The sequence below is a fragment of the Pelobates fuscus genome, chromosome 2 (genome assembly GCF_036172605.1).
Source record: "Pelobates fuscus isolate aPelFus1 chromosome 2, aPelFus1.pri, whole genome shotgun sequence".
NCBI lineage: Eukaryota > Metazoa > Chordata > Amphibia > Anura > Pelobatidae > Pelobates > Pelobates fuscus.
Window position 1 is genome coordinate 71,628,276 of NC_086318.1, and position 20,303 is coordinate 71,648,578.

At 42.2% G+C, this 20,303-nt stretch overlaps 1 protein-coding gene across 1 annotated transcript in view; it reads left to right on the plus strand.

Moving 5' to 3' along the window:
* LOC134585486 (alpha-1,4-N-acetylglucosaminyltransferase-like) overlaps nt 1-12,019 on the plus strand; it is a 181,580-nt gene extending 169,561 nt beyond the window's left edge. The window contains exon 2 of the mRNA XM_063440907.1: nt 11,026-12,019. Within this exon, the coding sequence (XP_063296977.1) occupies nt 11,026-11,646 (621 nt within the window). The 3' untranslated portion in view covers nt 11,647-12,019. The remainder of the gene's footprint in view (nt 1-11,025) is intronic.
* The last annotated feature ends 8,284 nt before the right edge of the window (nt 12,020-20,303 follow it).

Below are 20,303 nucleotides of genomic sequence, written 5' to 3' on the forward strand. Positions count from 1 at the left end.
CAGAGAGGATGGTGACCCATTGGTCTGTGGGTACTTGATGGAGGGCACACTGCCTTTCAAAATCGGCCAGAAACCCATCGATCTCTCCTTCATTCTCAATAAAGTTTTTGAATGCAGCAAATGGTACCTTTTTCCTTCCGGAATCGTTGTTGGGTACCTCTGCTGCTGCAGCTCCCCTTCCTTGGAGTGCTTGGTGTGCTGTTACTGCAGCTTGCACACGTTCCACAATGTCTGCTGAGGGGTTGGGGCCAAAGTGTGCCAGCCTTATTTGCACTGCCCGGTTAAATTGTATCTCCTCGGGTGTTAAATCCAAACTGCTGGGCACATTAGCGTTCTCCGTTCCCTGTGTTGCATCCATTTCCCTTAGCAAAGCAATAATTTCTCGTTTCTTCAAATTGCTTGCTGATCGACCTCGGCGTTCTATTATGTCCTTAAGAGTAGCACGTCTTAACTGTTCATACTGCATTTCTTTCCTTCTGTGTTGTGGGATTCATCCCGTCGCTTGCCACCAATTGTTAAGACACCTTTTGTCTTAGTAAGTAAGTCACTGGTTAGTCTATCTTCCCCTCTCACCGTATCAAGTCCTTGTTCGTATTCTACGCCATCCACGAACCACAACCAGGGGAAGGAGTAATCTCCCGAGTAACGATATCCACCAAACGGCATAAGTTCCCAATAATAGTCCTTGAGCGTAAAATAAGAATCCCCCCAATAACGAGACTGAAGCTCCGTGTTGAGGGTCAAAACAAGATCTGAGGACTGGAACATCCAGCCTGCTTTTTATTAGAAAAAGGCACACACAAGGCACTCCCAGGGGGAGGATGAAAATAGCCAATGATACACAGGGTAACACCCCCACCTCTCCTCCCCTCAGATAATCACATAACACAATTAAACTGTACAATAATTCACCCCAGTTATGGATGTACCCCAAAACCAGGGGGTACACCCTTGAGTCCAGCACCGCTTGAAAGATCTTGGTTAGGGGAACACTCTGTCCAAATCTCAGCCCATTCGGTTAAGGGGTTCGGGAGTTATGGACGATTGAAGTTTTGACCGACTGCACGGATCTTCTAGCCGAAAAGAGTTCCACAAGTTTCGGCCCTGCAGTCGGTCTCCGTTCGCCGGTTAAAATCACCCGAAATCTTTATCATCCACAACTGTCTCCGAGTTCGCTGGATTCCCCATAGCTGATTATACGTAACTACCGAATGGCTCGTCGTTCGGTTGTTCCAACACGAACTTCTGGGTGTATGGAGGTCTCAGTGGTGTTCGCCTGTTTGGGTATCCGTTTTTAGTTCCACGCGCTCACAGGCAAACACCGCTGTTCGTACACAAGATGGCCGCGAACACGTGCAACAGTCCCGAAATGGCGGCCACCCATATGTTAGACAGAGAGTTCGTACGGAACGAGGCGAACGGCTGGAAACAGGCTGGAACGGTAAAACATACTTTATAACATCCCAAATCAGTCCTTTATACGGATGGCCCAAAATAGCCGAATCCACAAGAGTACTGGACAGACGGATGGTTCCGTCACAGCAGGCAACTAACTGCTATTGAATCTATTACAGTGAAAAAAAAATTGCTTTTTAAATGTCAAGCTTAAGCTATTGTGACACCAGTGAGTGAGTGGTGGCACTGGGCAAATGGGCACAGTATGCACTGTGAGCCTGACACAGAAGCTGGCAGGCAGGCAACTGCAATTACATTACACAGGAAAAAAAAAAAAAGCATACTGATGTTCTAGCCCTAAAAAGGGCTTTTTGGGGTGCTGTTCTTACAGCAGAGATCAGATGAGTCCTTCAGGACTGTAGTGGACACTGAATACCCTAGCCTAGCTATCAATTTCCCTATCTAATCAGCAGCAGCTACACTTTCCTTCCTCTCACTAAGTATGCAGCTTCAGAATGAATCTAAAATGGATGCTGGGAGGGAGGTGGGAGGGTGTGGAAGGGAGGGTCTGCTGCTAAATTGCTGGAATGTGTCTGCTGACCGTGAGGCACAGGGTCAAAGTTTGCTCAATGATGATGAATAGGGGGCGGATCGAACCGCGCATGTGTTCGCCCGCGGTTGCGAACGCGAACACGCTATGTTCGCCAGGAACTATTCGCCAGCGAACAGTTCGGTACATCACTAATAAGAGGCAGTGTGTACACCTGTTTTTACTTATCTAAAATGTAGGTGTGACAGACAATCTATAAATGTAATAATGAGCATGGGGTGGGGTGGTGAGGGGAGGGCGGGTAGCAGACTATCTTACAGCAGTATTGGGCTTTCAAAGTTTGGAAATAGATCAGCCAACATTTATGGAGCTAAGTAATACTTTACCAGATTTAAGTACACAGACCTTAATTGTTATGACAAGAAAGGCATACATACAACTATTCGGTAAACACCATAATATACCTAATACTCCATCAAGGCATGGTTGATTAGTCCCAGGACAGTGGGGTGTTAATAAGGGATTGCTATATGTTCCTGTACATAGCCATGAACTACCAGCAGCTGCACAGTCTGCATGAGCAGAAAGAGCGAGGTTAAAGCTAGAAATTGTTTTCATGAGAGACTTATTACAAGCGTTAATAGGACCAATTGTTAGTAGTACTATAGTTCACACAGTGGGGACAGGAATACAGGGTATTACTATGACTAGTATTAAAGCTACTATTGGCACAGTACCAACATCTGTTAACCCCTTAAGGACACATAACATGTGTGACATGTCATGATTCCCTTTTATTCCAGAAGTTTGGTCCTTACGGGGTTAAGGAAATAGCATTATGGCTTAATGAAAAAACACATGCTTTAGATGGAGTTTACCAGATTCCAACTGCAGTACAGAGACAGGGATTAGTAAATGCATTGCTGCCCTCTGGACTGTCAATTACACAAGCAGAAGCTGAAAACTGGAATATTGTAATAGTCAGTATATATGAAAAGACTTATGGCAAAGTGACAATTTCCACACTGTTAGATACACTAGCAAAAGTGATTCACAAGCAGAAATCATTCCATCAACTAGCTGAACATCCTTGTTTGGATGTACCATTCTTAATTGCATATAAAGATTTTTCACATGTTATAGATACAGTTTCAAAACGTACATTACGTACCAATTAATGTTGATTCACAAATAGAACATCAACTAAATTTCACCTCATTATCAAATAAACAAGAATTAAAAGAAATTCTAGTGCAGAATAAGGATGTTTTTCAACAATGGGAAAATCAGGTAGGATACAGGAAAGACATTTGTAATCATATAGCAACAGGTACGCTTGCACCTAAGTTCTGCCCCTTGGACTTTAAACTGGAACAGATTCAAACATGTGGCGGCGGCCATCTTAAATTGTCCAGTGGTGTTTTGTCGTCGAGTGTATGGAACTGTTTTGGGCATGGGACCATGTGCACGGTGGGGCAAAAATAAGACTTCCAGGAAATTCCTGAACCCCTGAACCGATCTGGCTGATTTTTGGATATGTTGTTCACCCAGATCGGGGCTATCAGGGGATGTGTGGGGATATGTTGCATTTTGGGGTACTTTTTGGGAGTTAATCCAATTTCTTCTTTAATTATATCACAGGCAGAGGGGAGGGATTGTGTGCTGTAAGTGGGAGTGTTGGACATTGTTGTATTGTTCTGATTGGTTTGTGTCCCTGTGTTCCATCAGGTCCAGGGGGTGTGCCTCTGGCCTGAGGAATTGTATATAAGCAAATCTGTACCAATAAAGCCTCAGACTTGCTCTACCCTTCATGAAGTCTTGGCTCATGTTTGGGGGGATTTGAGAACTACCTACACTCTGGGGATTGCTATAATCACTATACTCCCCAGAGTACAATCATTAATCTCTTGTAAGAGCTGTTCCTGTTCCTGCTCTCTGGATTATAGGAGAGGTCTACCTACTGAAGCTGGGTCCTGGTCTTGGGTCCAAATTGGGTGGAAGACGGCAAGACCCCAACCAAGCTGTGGCAGTTTGTGGGGTCTGCAGTGGTTATGGTGTCTAGTGGAGTGCTTGGAGCCCTCGGGAAGCAATAGGAGCATCCGTCAAACTGAGGTACCCAGTTGGGGTGCCAGGAAATCCCTTACAGTATCCATTTGCTTCCATCTTTGCATTTCTTTCTTCCTGTATTCCATAATTTATGTACAGTCCATTTTTCTGATAATGATGATTCATTTTCCATTTCTTCCATGTCAATTGTAAATGTCTGTCTGATCATGCAGCTGTGAGATGGGTGGCTTTTCTGTCCTCTTCTGGGTTTTTCTTGTTTCATTCAACAGCATTAGTGATGTCCCGAACTGTTCGCTGGCGAATAGTTCCTGGCGAACATCGCTTGTTCGCGTTCGCCACGGATGGCGAACACATGCGCTTTTCGGTCCGCCCCCTATTTGTCATCATTGAGTAAAACTTTGACCCTGGCCTGTACCTCACAGTCAGCAGACACCTTCCAGCCATTCAGCAGCAGACCCTCCCTCCCAGACTCTCCCACCTCTTGGACAGCATCCATTTTACATTCATTGTGAAGCTGCATTCTTAGTGAGAGTAGGGACAGTGTAGCTGCTGCTGATTTGATAGGGAAATTGATAGCTAGGCTAGTGTATTCAGTGTCCACTACAGTCCTGAAGGACTCATCTGATCTCTGCTGTAAGGTCAGCACCCCCAAAAAGCCCTTTTTAGGGCTAGAACATCAGTCTGCCAGCCAGCCTGTGTGTCAGGCTCACATCATATACTGTGCCCACTTGCCCAGTGCCACCACTTACTCACTGGTGTCACAATAGCTTGCATTTAAACAAAAAAACACTTTTTTAATGTAGTATAATAGCAGTCAATTTCCTTCACTAGTGTGCGTTTCAGGGCGTGCCCAGTGCCACCACTCACTCACTGGTGTCACAATAGCTTGCATTTAAAAAAAACAAAAACTTTTTGACTGTAATAAAATAGCAGTCAGTTTCCTTCACGAGTGTGCGTTTCAGGGCCTGCCAGGGCACAGTGTCACACCAGTGCAACTCATATCTGGTGTAACAATAGTGTACATTTAAAAAATAAAATAAAAATAAAATTTTGACTGTAATAGATTGAATAGGAGTTAGTTGTCTGCCAGTGTGTGTGTGAGGCTCGCAGTGCATACTGTGCCCACTTGCCCAGTGCCACCACTCATATCTGGTGTCACAATAGCATGCATTTAACAAAAAAACTTTTTGGACTTTAATATAATAGCAGTCAGTTTCCTTCACTAGTGTGCATTTCAGGGCCTGCCAGGGCACAGTGTCACACCAGTGCAACTCATATCTGGTGTAACAGTAGTGTACATTTTTTTTTTAAAAAATAACATTTTGACTGTAATAGATTGAATAGCAGTTAGTTGTCTGCCAGCGTGTGTGTCAGGCTCACAGCGTATACTGTGCCCACTTGCCCATTGCCACCACTCATATCTGGTGTCACAATAGCATGCATTTAACAAAAAAACTTTTTGGACTTTAATATAATAGCAGTCAGTTTCCTTCACTAGTGTGCATTTCAGGGCCTGCCAGGGCACAGTGTCACACCAGTGCAACTCATATCTGGTGTAACAGTAGTGTACATTTAAAAAAAAAATTAAATTTTGACTGTAATAGATTGAATAGCAGTTAGTTGTCTGCCAGCGTGTGTGTCAGGCTCACAGCATATACTGTGCCCACTTGCCCAGTGCCACCACTCATATCTGGTGTCACAATAGCTTGCACTTAACAAAAAAAAACTTTTTGGACTGTAATATAATAGCAGTCAGTTTCCTTCACTAGTGTGCATTTCAGGGCCTGCCAGGGCACAGTGTCACACCAGTGCAACTCATATCTGGTGTATCAGTAGTGTACATTAAAAAAAAAAATTTTTTTGACTGTAATAGATTGAATAGCAGTCAGTTGTCTGCCAGCGTGTGTGTCAGGCTCACAGCGTATACTGTGCCCACTTGCCCAGTGCCACCACTCACTCACTGGTGTCCCAATAGCTTTCATTTAACAAAAACAAAACTTTTTTCGACTGTAATATAATATCAGTCAGTTTCCTTCACTAGTGTGCGTTTCAGGGCCTGCCCAGTGCCACAACTCACTCACTGGTGTGCCACCACTCACGTACTGTGGTCGTTGCTGAAGCCCAGAAGTGATGGGAAAAAAAATACCCCTCTCTTTCTAATTCGAGAATATCTTTGTCAGAAGCTCAAGGAAGCAGTGTAGGACCCGCTTAGGGGGGTCTGCTTTGACATTGGCAGGCGGGCAGTCCCTCCAATGGGCATTGGAGTAACTAAATGACCTCCCTTTCTTTAAAATATACAGTGCTCTCACTACTGCAAGGGATTCTGGGTAGGTGTATGCAAATTAGCTCAACAAAGAACCACATGTTTGCCTCATAATTCCACGTTATACATGGATTCCTAGGAGTATGTGCCTGCTGCATACAACAGCTTTGAAACACAACTCAGAAAGAGGTGCAATGCCCGTGAACCACTCATGGACATCTGTTTCATTGTTATTTCAAGTCATCAGCATGAGACAGGTTACTGGCTTGCTATACATGCTTGGCGTTACTTGTTAAGTAGATATCAAATAAGTTGTGGTGGGGAAAAAAGTGTGGATGAAAACCCCTTCCACCCGAAATAAGTGGATAGTTAATGCAATGTTAAAGACAAATACACACACCAGGCAAGCTATATTCTTGCTTTTACCACAGAAATCTCACTTTTACAGTATGTGTACATATATATATATATCCAAAAAGGGAGCAGCAGTCTCACAGTCTTAAAAAGTCCAAACTTAATTTCAAATTTTTAAAATCACGATCAACGTTTCAGTCCCATACCCAGGACTTTCATCAGGATCAAATATATATATATATATATATATATATATATATATATGTATAATGAAGTGGAAATCAATCAATACATTGATTATTTTGTGTATCTGCCCCTGGCCAAATTAAAGAAACAGTGCGTGCACGCTCCCTGAAGTAGTTCACACCGGACACAAGTTTCAGGTTAATGAAAAACTTGAGGAATGTTTATTAGAAGGGGGTGGTATGCCCCTTATAAAGCAAAATTACATCATAAGCATTGTCAGAGATAACATTGTATTTAAACATCAATAATTGGTTAGGGGTTAAGTGGTTGATTCATTGCTCGTCCTACCGGGTGTGATGTCACTGGCATCTTGCGGGTCTCCCCCAGATTCCAGCGCCATCTTGTTAGTGAGGGTGTTATTTGATGACTAAGGGAAACTCCCTGGCCCTAGTGGCCATTTTAGACAAATCACAAAGTTTAATAAATGCTGATTAAAAATTATATAAAGTAAATAGACATTTTACTGATTAAAAATTAGGATTATATTTCATATCCACAACATATATACACACACATACAGGGGCGGACTGACCGGTCGGGCACTTCGGACATGGTCAGAGGGCCCGGCCGGGAGGGGGGCCCGCCATCAGGGGGCCCGCCCGCCCCTTTAAATGCTGCAGCCGCCTGAGCGCTCTCTTAAGAGCGCTCAGGTGGCTGCAGCTTCTCACCTCCCCTCCCCTGTAGCGTGGCCGAGCTGCTGTGCGGTCCGCGCGCCCGGCCGGAGTGATAGGAAGGTGCACACTGAGTGTGCACCTTCCTGTCAGTCCGGCCGGGTACAGGAAACAGAAACTCCTGTTCCGCGCGGAACAGGAGTTTCTGTTTCCTGTACCCGGCCGGACTGACAGGAAGGTGCACACTCAGTGTGCACCTTCCTATCACTCCGGCCGGCACCGCGGACCGGAGTGCAGCTCGGCCACGCTACAGGTGGGTGTGGGGGGGCAAAAAGAGAAGGGGAGGGGGGCAAGAAGGGGAGTGGAGGGGGGGGCAAGAAGGGGAGGGGAGGGGGGGCAAGAAGGGGGGGAGGGGGGCAAAAAGAGAAGGGGAGGGGAGGGGGGGGCAAAAAGAGAAGGGGAGGGGGGCAAAAAGGGGAGGGGGGCAAAAAGAGAAGGGGAGGGGGGGCAAAAAGAGGAGGGGAGGGGGGGCAAAAAGTGGAGGCGAGGGGGGGCAAAAAGAGAAGGGGAGGGGGGGTAAGAAGAGGGAGGGGGTAAGAAGAGAGAGGGGGTAAGAAGAGAGGGGGGTAAAAAGAAAGGGAGGGGGGTAAAAAGAGAGGGAGGGGGAGTAAGAAGAGAGAGGGGGGTTAGAAGAGAGGAGGGGGGAGTAAGAAGGGGTAAGAAGAGGGGGAGGGGGGAGTAAGAAGGGGGTAAGAAGAGGGGAAGGGGGGAGTAAGAAGAGGGGGAGGGAAGAGTAAGAAGCGGGGAGGGGGGTAAGAAGAGGGGGGAGGGGGTAAGAAGAGAGGGGGCGGGAGTAAGAAGGGGGTAGGAAGAGGGGGAGGGGGGAGTAAGAAGAGGAGGAGGGAGTAAAAAGAGGGGGGAGTAAGAAGAGGGAGGAGTAAAAAGAGGTGGGAGTAAGAAGAAGGGGAGGGGGGTAAGAAGAGCGCTAGGGGGGAGTAAGAGGAGGGCAATTGCCCCCTCCCCTGTCCGCAGGCAACGTGCGGGCAGCCGGCAGGGGAGGGAGGAAGAGAGGACCCGGGAGCTCAGCCTGCAGCTCCTCTGGGATCGTTGCCGCAGTTACCACGCCAACGTTACGGCTCTGGTGAAAGTAAACTCTAGCCCTGGAGCTACGGGCTAGAGTTCACTCTCAACACTGTGACCACCAGGGATTCCTGGTGGTTGCAGTGGTGAGAGTGAACTCTAGCCCCATAAACACACTACCCCCACACACCATACACATTCACACACTGCCCCCATACACACACACTGCCCCCACACACACCATACACATTTACACACATTGCCTCACACACACACACATACACTGCCCACCCATACACACACAGCCCCCCATACTAACATTGCCACACACATACACAGCCCCCTCATACACACATTGCCCCACACACCCTACACATTCACACACTACACCCCCTCACACACACTACACCCCCTCACACACACTGAACCTTTCACACACACTGCACCCCTTACACATTGCACCACTGCTCCTATACCCTACAACAGCCTCATATCCCAGCAGACCCCAGGTAAGTTGTCAAACTGTTCAAATGTAAGTTGTCAAACGGTTTGACTACTTACTCTGGGAGGGGGGCCCGGCCCTCCTGGCACCATAACGACTACACAGAGCAGTAGTGGTTATTGTGCATGGATTATTTATTTAAATAATCTCCAAGTGCCCCAGTAGCCAGCAAGCCAGCCAGCCCACCGGCCAGTCAGCCAGCCCACAGGCCGGTCAGCCAGCCAGCCAGCCCACAGGCCACCAGTTAGGCTTACAGCCAGCAAGCCCACAGCCTGCCAACCGCAGCCAGCAAACCACAGCCTGCCAGCCAGCAAGCCACAGCCAGAAAGCCAACAGCCTGCTAGCCGCAGCCAGCAAGCCCACAGCCTGCCGGCAGTAGCCAGCAAGCCCACAGCCTGCCAGCAAGCCCACAGCCTGCCATCCGCAGCCAGTAAGCCCACAGCCTTCCAGCAAGCCCACAGACTGCCAGCCAACAACAGTAATTAAGGTAAGAGGAGCCAACTTGGCCTAGGTATCAGCGAGCTATGTTGTGTTGCTATATTGTGAATAGGAACCAGAGTGTTGGAGAGACCCCCCTCCAGGCCCCATTAGCCTCCATTGTAGTCTCTAATGGGACCTGGAGGAAATTCTTTCTAACAAACTCTCTAAAGGACACTGAGATAGCCTCTGCTAGAATACTCCCCCCTCCATGGCCCATTAGCCCTCAATTGTAGTCTCTACTGGGGCCTGGAGGCGACTGTTTCCAGCAGGGACACTGATATGGCCTCTGTTAGAAAGAACCCTTTCCAAGCCTATTAGACTCCATTGTAGTCTCTAATAGGACCTGGAGGGGATTCTTTCTAACACACTCTCTAAAGGACACTGAGATAGCCTCTGCTAGAAAGACCCCCCTCCATGGCCCATTAGCCCTCAATTGTAGTCTCTACTGGGGCCTTGAAGGAATTATTGCACTTTTGTTCCTTGTGTCTAAAGCTTGTGTAGGGTGTGGCTGGAGGCGGTGCATGGAGGCGGGACATGGGTGGCGCTTGCTGCGGAGTATGGGTGGGGCCTGTAAGGGGGCCCTTGATTTATTTTGCCCGGGGGCCCTGAGGGTTCTCAGTCCGCCCCTGCACACATGCACACTCACACACACACACACCATACAAAATACATAATCCAGTGCACTTGCTCATTCACTAAACAGAGATTTCAAGTCTCACAGATTGTAAGTTTTATTTAAAAACACCTCATCTAGGCAAAAAGTAATGGTGGTTTAGTTACAGTAAATGATCATGCATTGCATAAGCTTGCCAAAACATCAGCGGATTAATCTCATGAGAGCAGGTGTTAGGCAACTAGAGTAGGACCTGCCAAGAATGGGGTACATTGACATTGTGGCAGGCAGTACTATTGCAGTTAACTGTTAAATGGAAGTTTTGTTATCTTCAAACATCTACCTGTCTTTGTTATTTTCTGTTATTAATGCTATTTTACATGTATTTAATGTATAATAATTTATAACACAATATCTATCCAAAGGATTAATTAATAAATAAAAAGCTAATATTTTCTTTTTGTTGGAATATTGTTCTATGGTTAAGTGAAGTTATGAGGTTATGAGTAGCTTTAGACTTTGCTAGGTTTTGTGTTATAGGTACAGTTTCATTTTTCTGTATCGATGGAAATAGCTCAACCGAGTGAAGTGTTTGTAATCAGTCAAGTTATATAAAGAAAAATCAGTCAAGTTATATAAAGATTTGATACATTCTAAAAACCACAGAAAGGCAGACGATTAGATGCCCATTTTTCTTTTCTTATTAATGATTGAATGGGTTAAATTTGATTAGAATGGCTGAATTTTAACATACTTGTGACATGAATCTGCTAATCATTTATTGTTTAGTGTTTAAATAAATTCTAGTTTCTAATTTATAAATCAACATAAAATATTTAATATCCTGTTTAATTTCCCTTCTAGGTTAATCCCAAGATGGAAAGATATTGGATTCATGTAAACTCCGATGGTTTAAGATTTGCATCCATATGGAAATATGGCGGCTTATATCTCGATGCTGATGTAATCTCAATGCGACCCATTCCACATGAGAAATTTCTTGCAGCAGAAACTTTAAGTGTTTGCAGCAGTAGTGTTTTTGGACTTGATCGCCATCATAACTTTACCTGGAAATGTATGGAAGACTTTGTAAAAAACTACAAGGGAGAAGTATGGGGATATCAGGGACCATCCCTCTTTACACGTATAATGAAACAGTGGTGTGTACTGCCTCCATTTAAAAATACAGAAGATGTCACTTGTGGTAATATCCCCTACTTAAACCCTCAACGTTTCTATCCTATTCCATGGGAAGAATGGGAAAGATACTATGAGGTTTGGGAAGAGTTACCATATTTTAATAACTCCTATTCTTTGCATCTCTGGAATTATATGAATAGAAAAAAAGAAAAAATGGTGGTTGTTGGAAGCAACACACTTGTGGAACATCTTTTTCAGCGCTACTGCCCAACAACCTATGCATCCCTATTAAATAATGTAATTTTTCATAGAAAACCACACTCTCCTTTAATCTCAAGTGCTTAACGGTCTTAAAGTGGGCAAATCCTCAGTCAAGCAACAGGCAAAAGAAAGTGATGGTTCAGGCACTCAAGATTAGGTAACAAGCAGATTTATTATAAAAACACATCATCTGCGGTTCTCCAATAAATCTGCTTCTTACCTAACTTTGAGTACCTGGACCATCCCTTTCTTGCCTACTGCTCATATGTAGAGATCTGTTTATTAAATATTGTGGTTGGTTAAAGTGAAAATAAAATAAACAAGCAATGATCTTTTAGCTATAATGGATAATGTATGCAGTTAGTTTGGTTTATATCTGCTTCTAATTTGAAAATAATGTCTCTAGGTGTTCTTTGATCTAGTACATTGCAATAAGATAATTATTCAACATATTTTAAGTAACATGTTTTTTTTTCCTAGAATGCTGCAATGATTTAATCATAGGTGGTGAGCCCCAAATAAATAAAATAGTTTAGATTTTTTAAATATTATTGCAAAATATTAAATCATATCAAGGATCCAGAAAAGTATTTTAAAAACAATTCTTGGATGTAAAGTATATTTTGCTTAAGTATACCAAAGTATTGCAATTTTTCTTGAAATAAATGAAAAAAAAAGTATAACCATACAAAACGACAAAATGAAAATATCACAGTGAGCAAGCAGCTTGGGAAATAATGGCAAGTAAAAGGAACTTGGAAAAGTAATAAAGTCAGTATAAATATAAAACATTTCTTCCTAAATTGTGCAGTAATGAAATGAAATGTGCATTTGAGGTTTTACATTTTTTTTTTTTATAATTTATTTATTTTTTTCCTATGGCTAGGTGAAGTTTTCACCCCATATTTTTAAAACATGAATAAAAATATACCATTTATTTGTGCTACGTTTGTGCTGAATTGTGCCACAACAATGTTCGTTTGTACCAGTTTGGTTCTCTTAAAATTGCACATTATATTTTAGATTATGTGACCTCAAGACATGCCCACTTTACACCCTATGTAACTAAATTTAAAAACAAACACCATTTGTTAATGCTGTGTTTTTGCTGATTTGCACTGCAAAAATTAAAGTTGGTTTTGGAGATATTGCTCATTATTGTTGCACTTCATATTATTAAATCTTAAATATAAATGTACCATTCATGGGTGCTGATTTGTGCCGGAAAAATAAATGCCTTGGAGACATACTTAAAGGACCACTATAGTGCATGGAAAACAAACTTGTTTTCCTGGCACTATAGGGTCATTAGCTCCCCCCCACCCTCAAGGCCCCCGTCCCGCTGAACTGAAGGGGTTAAAACCCCTTCAGCCACTTACCTTTCTCCAGTGCTGGGCTTCCTCGGCGCTGGTGACCTCTCCTCCCCCTGCTGATGTTCAATCTGCCCATAGGAAAGCATTACTCAATGCCTTCCTATGGACATCCAGTGTCTTCTCACTGCGATTTTCACAGTGAGAATCGTGGAAGCTCCTCAAGCGGCTGTCAATGAGACAGCCACTAGAGGCTGGATTAACCCTCAGTGAAACAAAGCAGTTTCTCTGAAACTGCTATGTTTTCAGCTGCAGGGTTAAAACTAGAGGGTTCTGGCACCCAGACCGCTTAATTGAGCTTAAGTGGTCTGGGTGCCTATAGTGGTGCTTTAACATTATTGTTTAAAGGGACACTTCAGGCACCCAGACCACTTCTGCCCATTGGAGTAGTCTGGGTGCCAATTCCCACCACCCTTAACCCTGCAAGTGCAATTATTGCAGTTTTTATAAAGTGCAATACTTAAATTTTCAAAGTTAAGTCCTCCTCTAGTGGCTGTCTAGCAGACAGCCATTAGAGGGACTTCTGTGTTCTTAGAACACAAAAAGTGATTTAAACAATGCTGGACGTCCTCCCGCTATGCATGAGGATTTCCAGCAACGCCGGAATCCGCATAGGAAAGCATTAAATAATGCTTTCCTATGGGGAGGTCTAACGCGCGTGCGCAGCCATTGCCACGCATGCACATTAGGTCTCCCCAGCTGACGTCAGGAGCATGGGCAGACATTGTGAGGGACATCTGCACTGGATTCAGATAAGTAACATGGGATGGGGGTGGGAAGGAGAAAACATATGTTTTCCTGGCACTGGAAAGTCCCTTTAATGTTACCTGCCCACTTTGCACCTTTTTTAAACAATCTGTTTATTGGTTGTTATCAGTTAGATTTGTATTTATTTTAACAGGTCCAATATACATTTCAAGTTGGCATATTAACAATTGAGTTCAGTGTGCTATACAAAGAAATTATACTAAAACAAGAGAAAAAAAATAAAAATGAATAGAAAAAAATACAATAATAATATAATAGAGCATTAATGCTCACTCAATGTTATACAACATATGCATTATATAGGTACTGCACTCCAATGAGGTAGGTACCATTGTGTAGCCACGGACACCCGTGATCTCATTAATACCGTGCCTCTCCTGATGCCTTACCCAACCTAGGATGCTTTTCCAAGAGCAGAGATATTTTGACGAATGTTTTTCCATGTGTTTTTGCAGGCCTTGAGTAAATGCACTGTTGAGGTGGCCTTATGTTCTATTTGTTTAATTTATTTTAGGAAGGTGATAACTTTTGGAGGAGTTGCAGCTGTACTGGATTTCCATTACTTGGGTGTACAGAATAAATTCAGTGGAGAAAAATTACAAACTGGGAGTGAAATTGAATTTCACCCAGAGGCTGGTTAAATCAAATTAGCTCAGGGTTTCTTCAAAAAGTAAAAATTTTTATACATTTCGAATATTGGAAATAAAATTCAAAGATGGCAAGTGTTCAAACAGCTATTCATTACTCTATTGACTAGTTCTCATATCTACTGGCCAAGTACTTATGCATTATGTTATGCATTATTATTTCAAAACGTTATTGCTGCAGAAGAATGCCAAAGTTATCAGACCTCTCCAGCCCTCCAGGATCACATGGCCGCAAATGGGGGTCTATGGAACTGCCAGCAGGGGGACTTTCTGCGCTGTCAGGCAGCTAAAATGTGTAAAAAATAAATAAATAATAAAATAAATATATTGTACATATATTATATATGTATAATATATTATAAATTAATTAAAGCATTGTATGATATATAATGCATATATATGATAATATAAATAAGAAAAACACATTTGATTTATTATATTATTATTATTATGATGATATTTATAGAGCACCGTCAAATTCCGCAGCGCTTTACAATGGGTGGACAACAGACATGTAGTTGTAACCAGACAAGTTACAAGACACACAGGAACAGAGGGGTTGAGGGCCCTGCTCAATGAGCTTACATGCTAGCGGGAGTGGGGTAAAATTACAGAAAAGGTAAGGATAGTATTAGACTAGTGACAGTTGCAGAAGAGGAACCAGTTTAGAGCTATTAACAGTTTAATTGATACTCTTTTATGAAGAAGTGGGTTTTTAACGATTTTTTGAAGGAGTGGAGACTGGGTGAGCATCTAACGGAGGAGGGAAGCGAGTTCCACAGGAACGGGGCAGCCCTCGAGAAATCTTGAAGGCGAGCATCAGAGGTGGGAGTACGGACAGAAGATAGACGTAAGTCTTCAGCAGATCGTAAGGGCCTAGACGGGACATACTTGTGTATAAGGGAGGATAGATAGGTGGGAGCAGCGTTATGTAGAGATTTGAAAGCAAGAACTAGAATTTTAAATCGAGCTCTATATTTTATAGGAAGCCAATGTAGGGACTGACAGAAGGGTGAGGCATGGGAGGTGCGGGTGGACAGGAAGATGAGCCTCGCGGCCGCATTCATTATGGACTGTAACGGCGCAAGTTGGGAGCACATAAGACCACTGAGAAGCAGATTACAGTAGTCAAGGCGAGAAAGGACAGTGGAATGGACCAACACTTTAGTCGCATCTGGCCAAGTAGGGGCGGATGCACGCAATGTTTTTGAGGTGAAAATGACAGGATTTGGCGATATATTGAACATGAGGCTTGAAGGAGAGGTCAGAGTCAAAGAGAACACCTAGGCAGCGAGCCTGCGTGGTGGAGCTGATGGTAGCACCGTTGACTTGGAGGGAGACAGACACAGGAGTAACAACACTTGAGGGAGGAAAGACCAGAATTTCAGTTTTGGTCAAGTTTAGTTTAAGGAAGTAGGCAGCTATCCAGTTAGAAACAGCAGAGAGGCAGTCAGAGACACTAGTCAAGGGGGACGGGGAGAGATCAGGAGAGGACAGGTAGATTTGCGTGTCATCTGCATAGAAATTATATTGGAAGCAAAAGGAGCTAATTAGTTAACCAAGGAAGTCAGTATAGATGGAGAACAGTAGGGGACCAAGGACTGAACCTTGGGGGACACCAACACCATACATATATATTTAACTATTAACTACATAATTATTTGATTTTTTTTTGTAATTTATTTTTATTTCAGTATATATACATACTACAATAATTACATAGACAAAAAACAGAAAACAAAAAACAAAACACAAGAAGAAGAAAAAAAAAACACAATATAATACAGGGAGTGCAGAATTATTAGGCAAATTAGTATTTTGACCACATCATCCTCTTTATGCATGTTGTCTTACTCCAAGCTGTATAGGCTTGAAAGCCTACTACCAATTAAGCATATTAGGTGATGTGCATCTCTGTAATGAGAAGGGGTGTGGTCTAATGACATCAACACCCTATATCAGGTGTGCATAATTATTAGGCAACTTCCTTTCCTTTGGCAAAATGGGTCAAAAGAAGGACTTGACAGGCTCAGAAAAGTCAAAAATAGTGAGATATCTTGCAGAGGGATGCAGCACTCTTAAAATTGCAAAGCTTCTGAAGCGTGATCATCAAACAATCAAGCGTTTCATTCAAAATAGTCAACAGGGTCGCAAGAAGCGTGTGGAGAAACCAAGGCGCAAAATAACTGCCCATGAACTGAGAAAAGTCAAGCGTGCAGCTGTCAAGATGCCACTTGCCACCAGTTTGCCCATATTTCGGAGCTGCAACATCACTGGAGTGCCCAAAAGCACAAGGTGTGCAATACTCAGAGACATGGCCAAGGTAAGAAAGGCTGAAAGACGACCACCACTGAACAAGACACACAAACTGAAACGTCAAGACTGGGCCAAGAAATATCTGAAGACTGATTTTTCTAAGGTTTTATGGACTGATGAAATGAGAGTGAGTCTTGATGGGACAGATGGATGGATTGGTAAAGGGCAGAGAGCTCCAGTCCGACTCAGACGCCAGCAAGGTGGAGGTGGAGTACTGGTTTGGGCTGGTATCATCAAAGATGAGCTTGTGGGGCCTTTTCGGGTTGAGGATGGAGTCAAGCTCAACTCCCAGTCCTACTGCCAGTTTCTGGAAGACACCTTCTTCAAGCAGTGGTACAGGAAGAAGTCTGCATCCTTCAAGAAAACATGATTTTCATGCAGGACAATGCTCCATCACACGCGTCCAAGTACTCCACAGCGTGGCTGGCAAGAAAGGGTATAAAAGAAGAAAATCTAATGACATGGCCTCCTTGTTCACCTGATCTAAAACCCATTGAGAACCTGTGGTCCATCATCAAATGTGAGATTTACAAGGAGGGAAAACAGTACACCTCTCTGAACAGTGTCTGAGAGGCTGTGGTTGCTGCTGCACGCAATGTTGATGGTGAACAGATCAAAACACTGACAGAATCCATGAATGGCAGGCTTTTGAGTGTCCTTGCAAAGAAAGGTGGCTATATTGGTCACTGATTTGTTTTTGTTATGTTTTTGAATGTCAGAAATGTATATTTGTGAATGTTGAGATGTTATATTGGTTTCACTGGTAAAAATAAATAATTGAAATGGGTATATATTTGTTTTTTGTTAAGTTGCCTAATAATTATGCACAGTAATAGTCACCTGCACACACAGATATCCCCCTAAAATAGCTATAACTAAAAACAAACTAAAAACTACTTCCAAAAATATTCAGCTTTGATATTAATGAGTTTTTTGGGTTCATTGAGAACATGGTTGTTGTTCAATAATAAAATTAATCCTCAAAAATACAACTTGCCTAATAATTCTGCACTCCCTGTATAAAAATAAAATAAAAAAAAACCACAAAAACATATCACATCACTAATCAACATTATTTAATGGTGTTTAACTCCAATCTCTATTATATTCTTAAACCATTCTTGCATATAAGTATATATATATAAAAAAAAAGGAGAAAATGCTATCATATTTTACATTTTTTCATATCCCCTTCTTTTCCCTTTCCCCTTTCCCTTTCTTTTTCTTTTCCCTTTCCTTTCCCCTTTCTTTTCTTTTTTTCCTTCTTTTCTTTCCCCTCTCCCCTTTCTTTTCTTTTCTCCTTTTTTTTTCTTTTCCCTTTTCTTTTTTCTCTCTTTTTCTTTCTCTTTCCTTTCCTCTTTCCTTTCCCCCTTTTCCTTTCCTTTCCCTTACGCCCATCCAGTACACTGCTACTTTAATATATTCTTTTATAAATTGCATAAACCAATCTATAAAGCTTATTTGCGCGCCTAAGACCTTTTTATAACGCCACTAACTAATAACTTATTTTATTTAAATTAATTTAATTTCTCTACTACCTTCTTAACCATAACCTAGCTCCTATATATACATATTCCTAACATTAAACCATTTTTGCCACAAAAGTTTGAATTTTCCTTCCCTTCCTGCCAAACGACTTGCCATTCTCTCATAGCAACTTGAGGAGTCTAAGCATACCATAACCTCTTTGAACAAAGGTGGCTGAATTTGTTTCCACCTATAAGCTATAGCTATTTTAGTTGCTAATAAACAGTGTATCATTATTGTTAATGCTTCCTCCTTAGGTGTTATCTGAAACATGTGAAGCAAATAGCTTTCTGGTTGCCACTTAATATCTACCTTTAATCCCCTTTTAAAAAAGGTTTTCACTTCTTGCCAAAGTGGTATTATCAATGGGCACTCCCAAAAAATATGCAACAAGTTGCCTATGCTCTTTTGGCATCTCCAGCAAGCTGTAGATGTTCCTGGATAGAGTTGAGCTACTCTGGAGGGTACCATATACCATCTCATATTTAATTTGCTGAATGCCTCCCAATGTGATAAGCTTCTAGAAGCATGTTTCGTAATTTTTAAGGCCTTATACCAACTTTCCTGCGTTATTTGCTTATCTAAATCTCTCTCCCATTTTTGCATATAACCTATAGAATCCACATCCGTAGAAACTAAAAGGCTATAGCAAAATGAGAGAGCTTTTTTATTTGGCATTTTCCCTACACATTTGCCTAAAAAAGGGGAACTATTCATTCTATCTTTTAACCCCTTAAGGACAGATGACGGACATATTCCGTCATGATTCCCTTTTATTCTAGAAGTTTTGTCCTTAAGGGGTTAAAGTACCACTTATTTTATTCAAAATATGTTTAATACGTAAAAAAGTAAATAATTCATGTGACGGCAGAGCAAATTGCTTCTGAAGCTCCGGAAATGGATTTATTCCACTTGCATTATATAAATCACCTATGTGTCTTACCCCTCGCTCCAACCATGTATCTAAAAATAGATCAGGGCTCAAAAATGACATCATTTTGATAGGAGCTTCCAATGCCAACGCCTTAGATATTCTAAACCTACAGATAGCTTGTCCCCAAATTTTTATCAATGCTTTTGTAGCAGGCAACATATTGCATAATTTTTCTTGTTTCCCTGGGCCAAGCCAGAGTAACTGTTCCACTGAGCCCTCCTTAATACAAGCATTCTCTAACCCCAACCAAATTGGGGCTAAGCCCTGCTCAAGAATAGACATATCCTGTGCAAGGAAATCTGCTCTATAATAAAATGCAATATTTGGTATGTTTAGACCACCTTTCATATATGGTTTCCAAAGGCAATTCTGTGCAATCCGCGGTGGTTTCCTTTTCCAAATATGTGCATTAATAGTTGTTTGAAACTTTTTTAGAAGAGCATTTGTTAACACAATTGGTAAAGTTCTAAATAAAATAAGGGGCAGGATCATAATTTTTATCGTGTTAATACGGCCAAGCCAGGATATTTCTCTCCCCTCCCATACTTGAAGTTGTTTATTAATTTTATGAATCAATGGGATGTGATTATCTTTTATTAACTGGGCTGAATTGCTAGATAATTTAACCCCTAAGTAATTTATTGATGATAAGCGCCAGTCAAATGGGTATAAATCTTGCAATTCTTTTACTAAATATTTCGGAAGATGAATTGGCATAGCTTGTTTTTTTTTTATTATTCTTATAATAGGACACTTGTCCATAACTATTCAATAATTGCATCAAGTTTGAAAGTGATGTTAGCGGATCTGTTAAAAATAACAAAACATCATCCGCAAACAGCTCTATTTTCAATTCTCCTGCGGGCGTGAGAATACCCCGAATATTGTTTTGTTTTTTAATGTGTCGTATTAGTGGTTCTAAACTTAAAATGAATAACAAGGGGGAGAGAGGACACCCCTGCCTTGTACCATTTGTGATCTGAAACGTCGATGATAAAAAACCCGTATTATGTATTCTCGCTGATGGATAAGTATACAGGGCAAAAATGTTCTCTAAAAAAGCTGAGGGGAAGGCCATCTTTACCAAAACTTCTTTCATATATTGCCAATTTAGGCGATCAAAGGCCTTCTCGGCATCTAAAGCTAAAATTAATAATTGTTGTTTATTAATATCGGCCC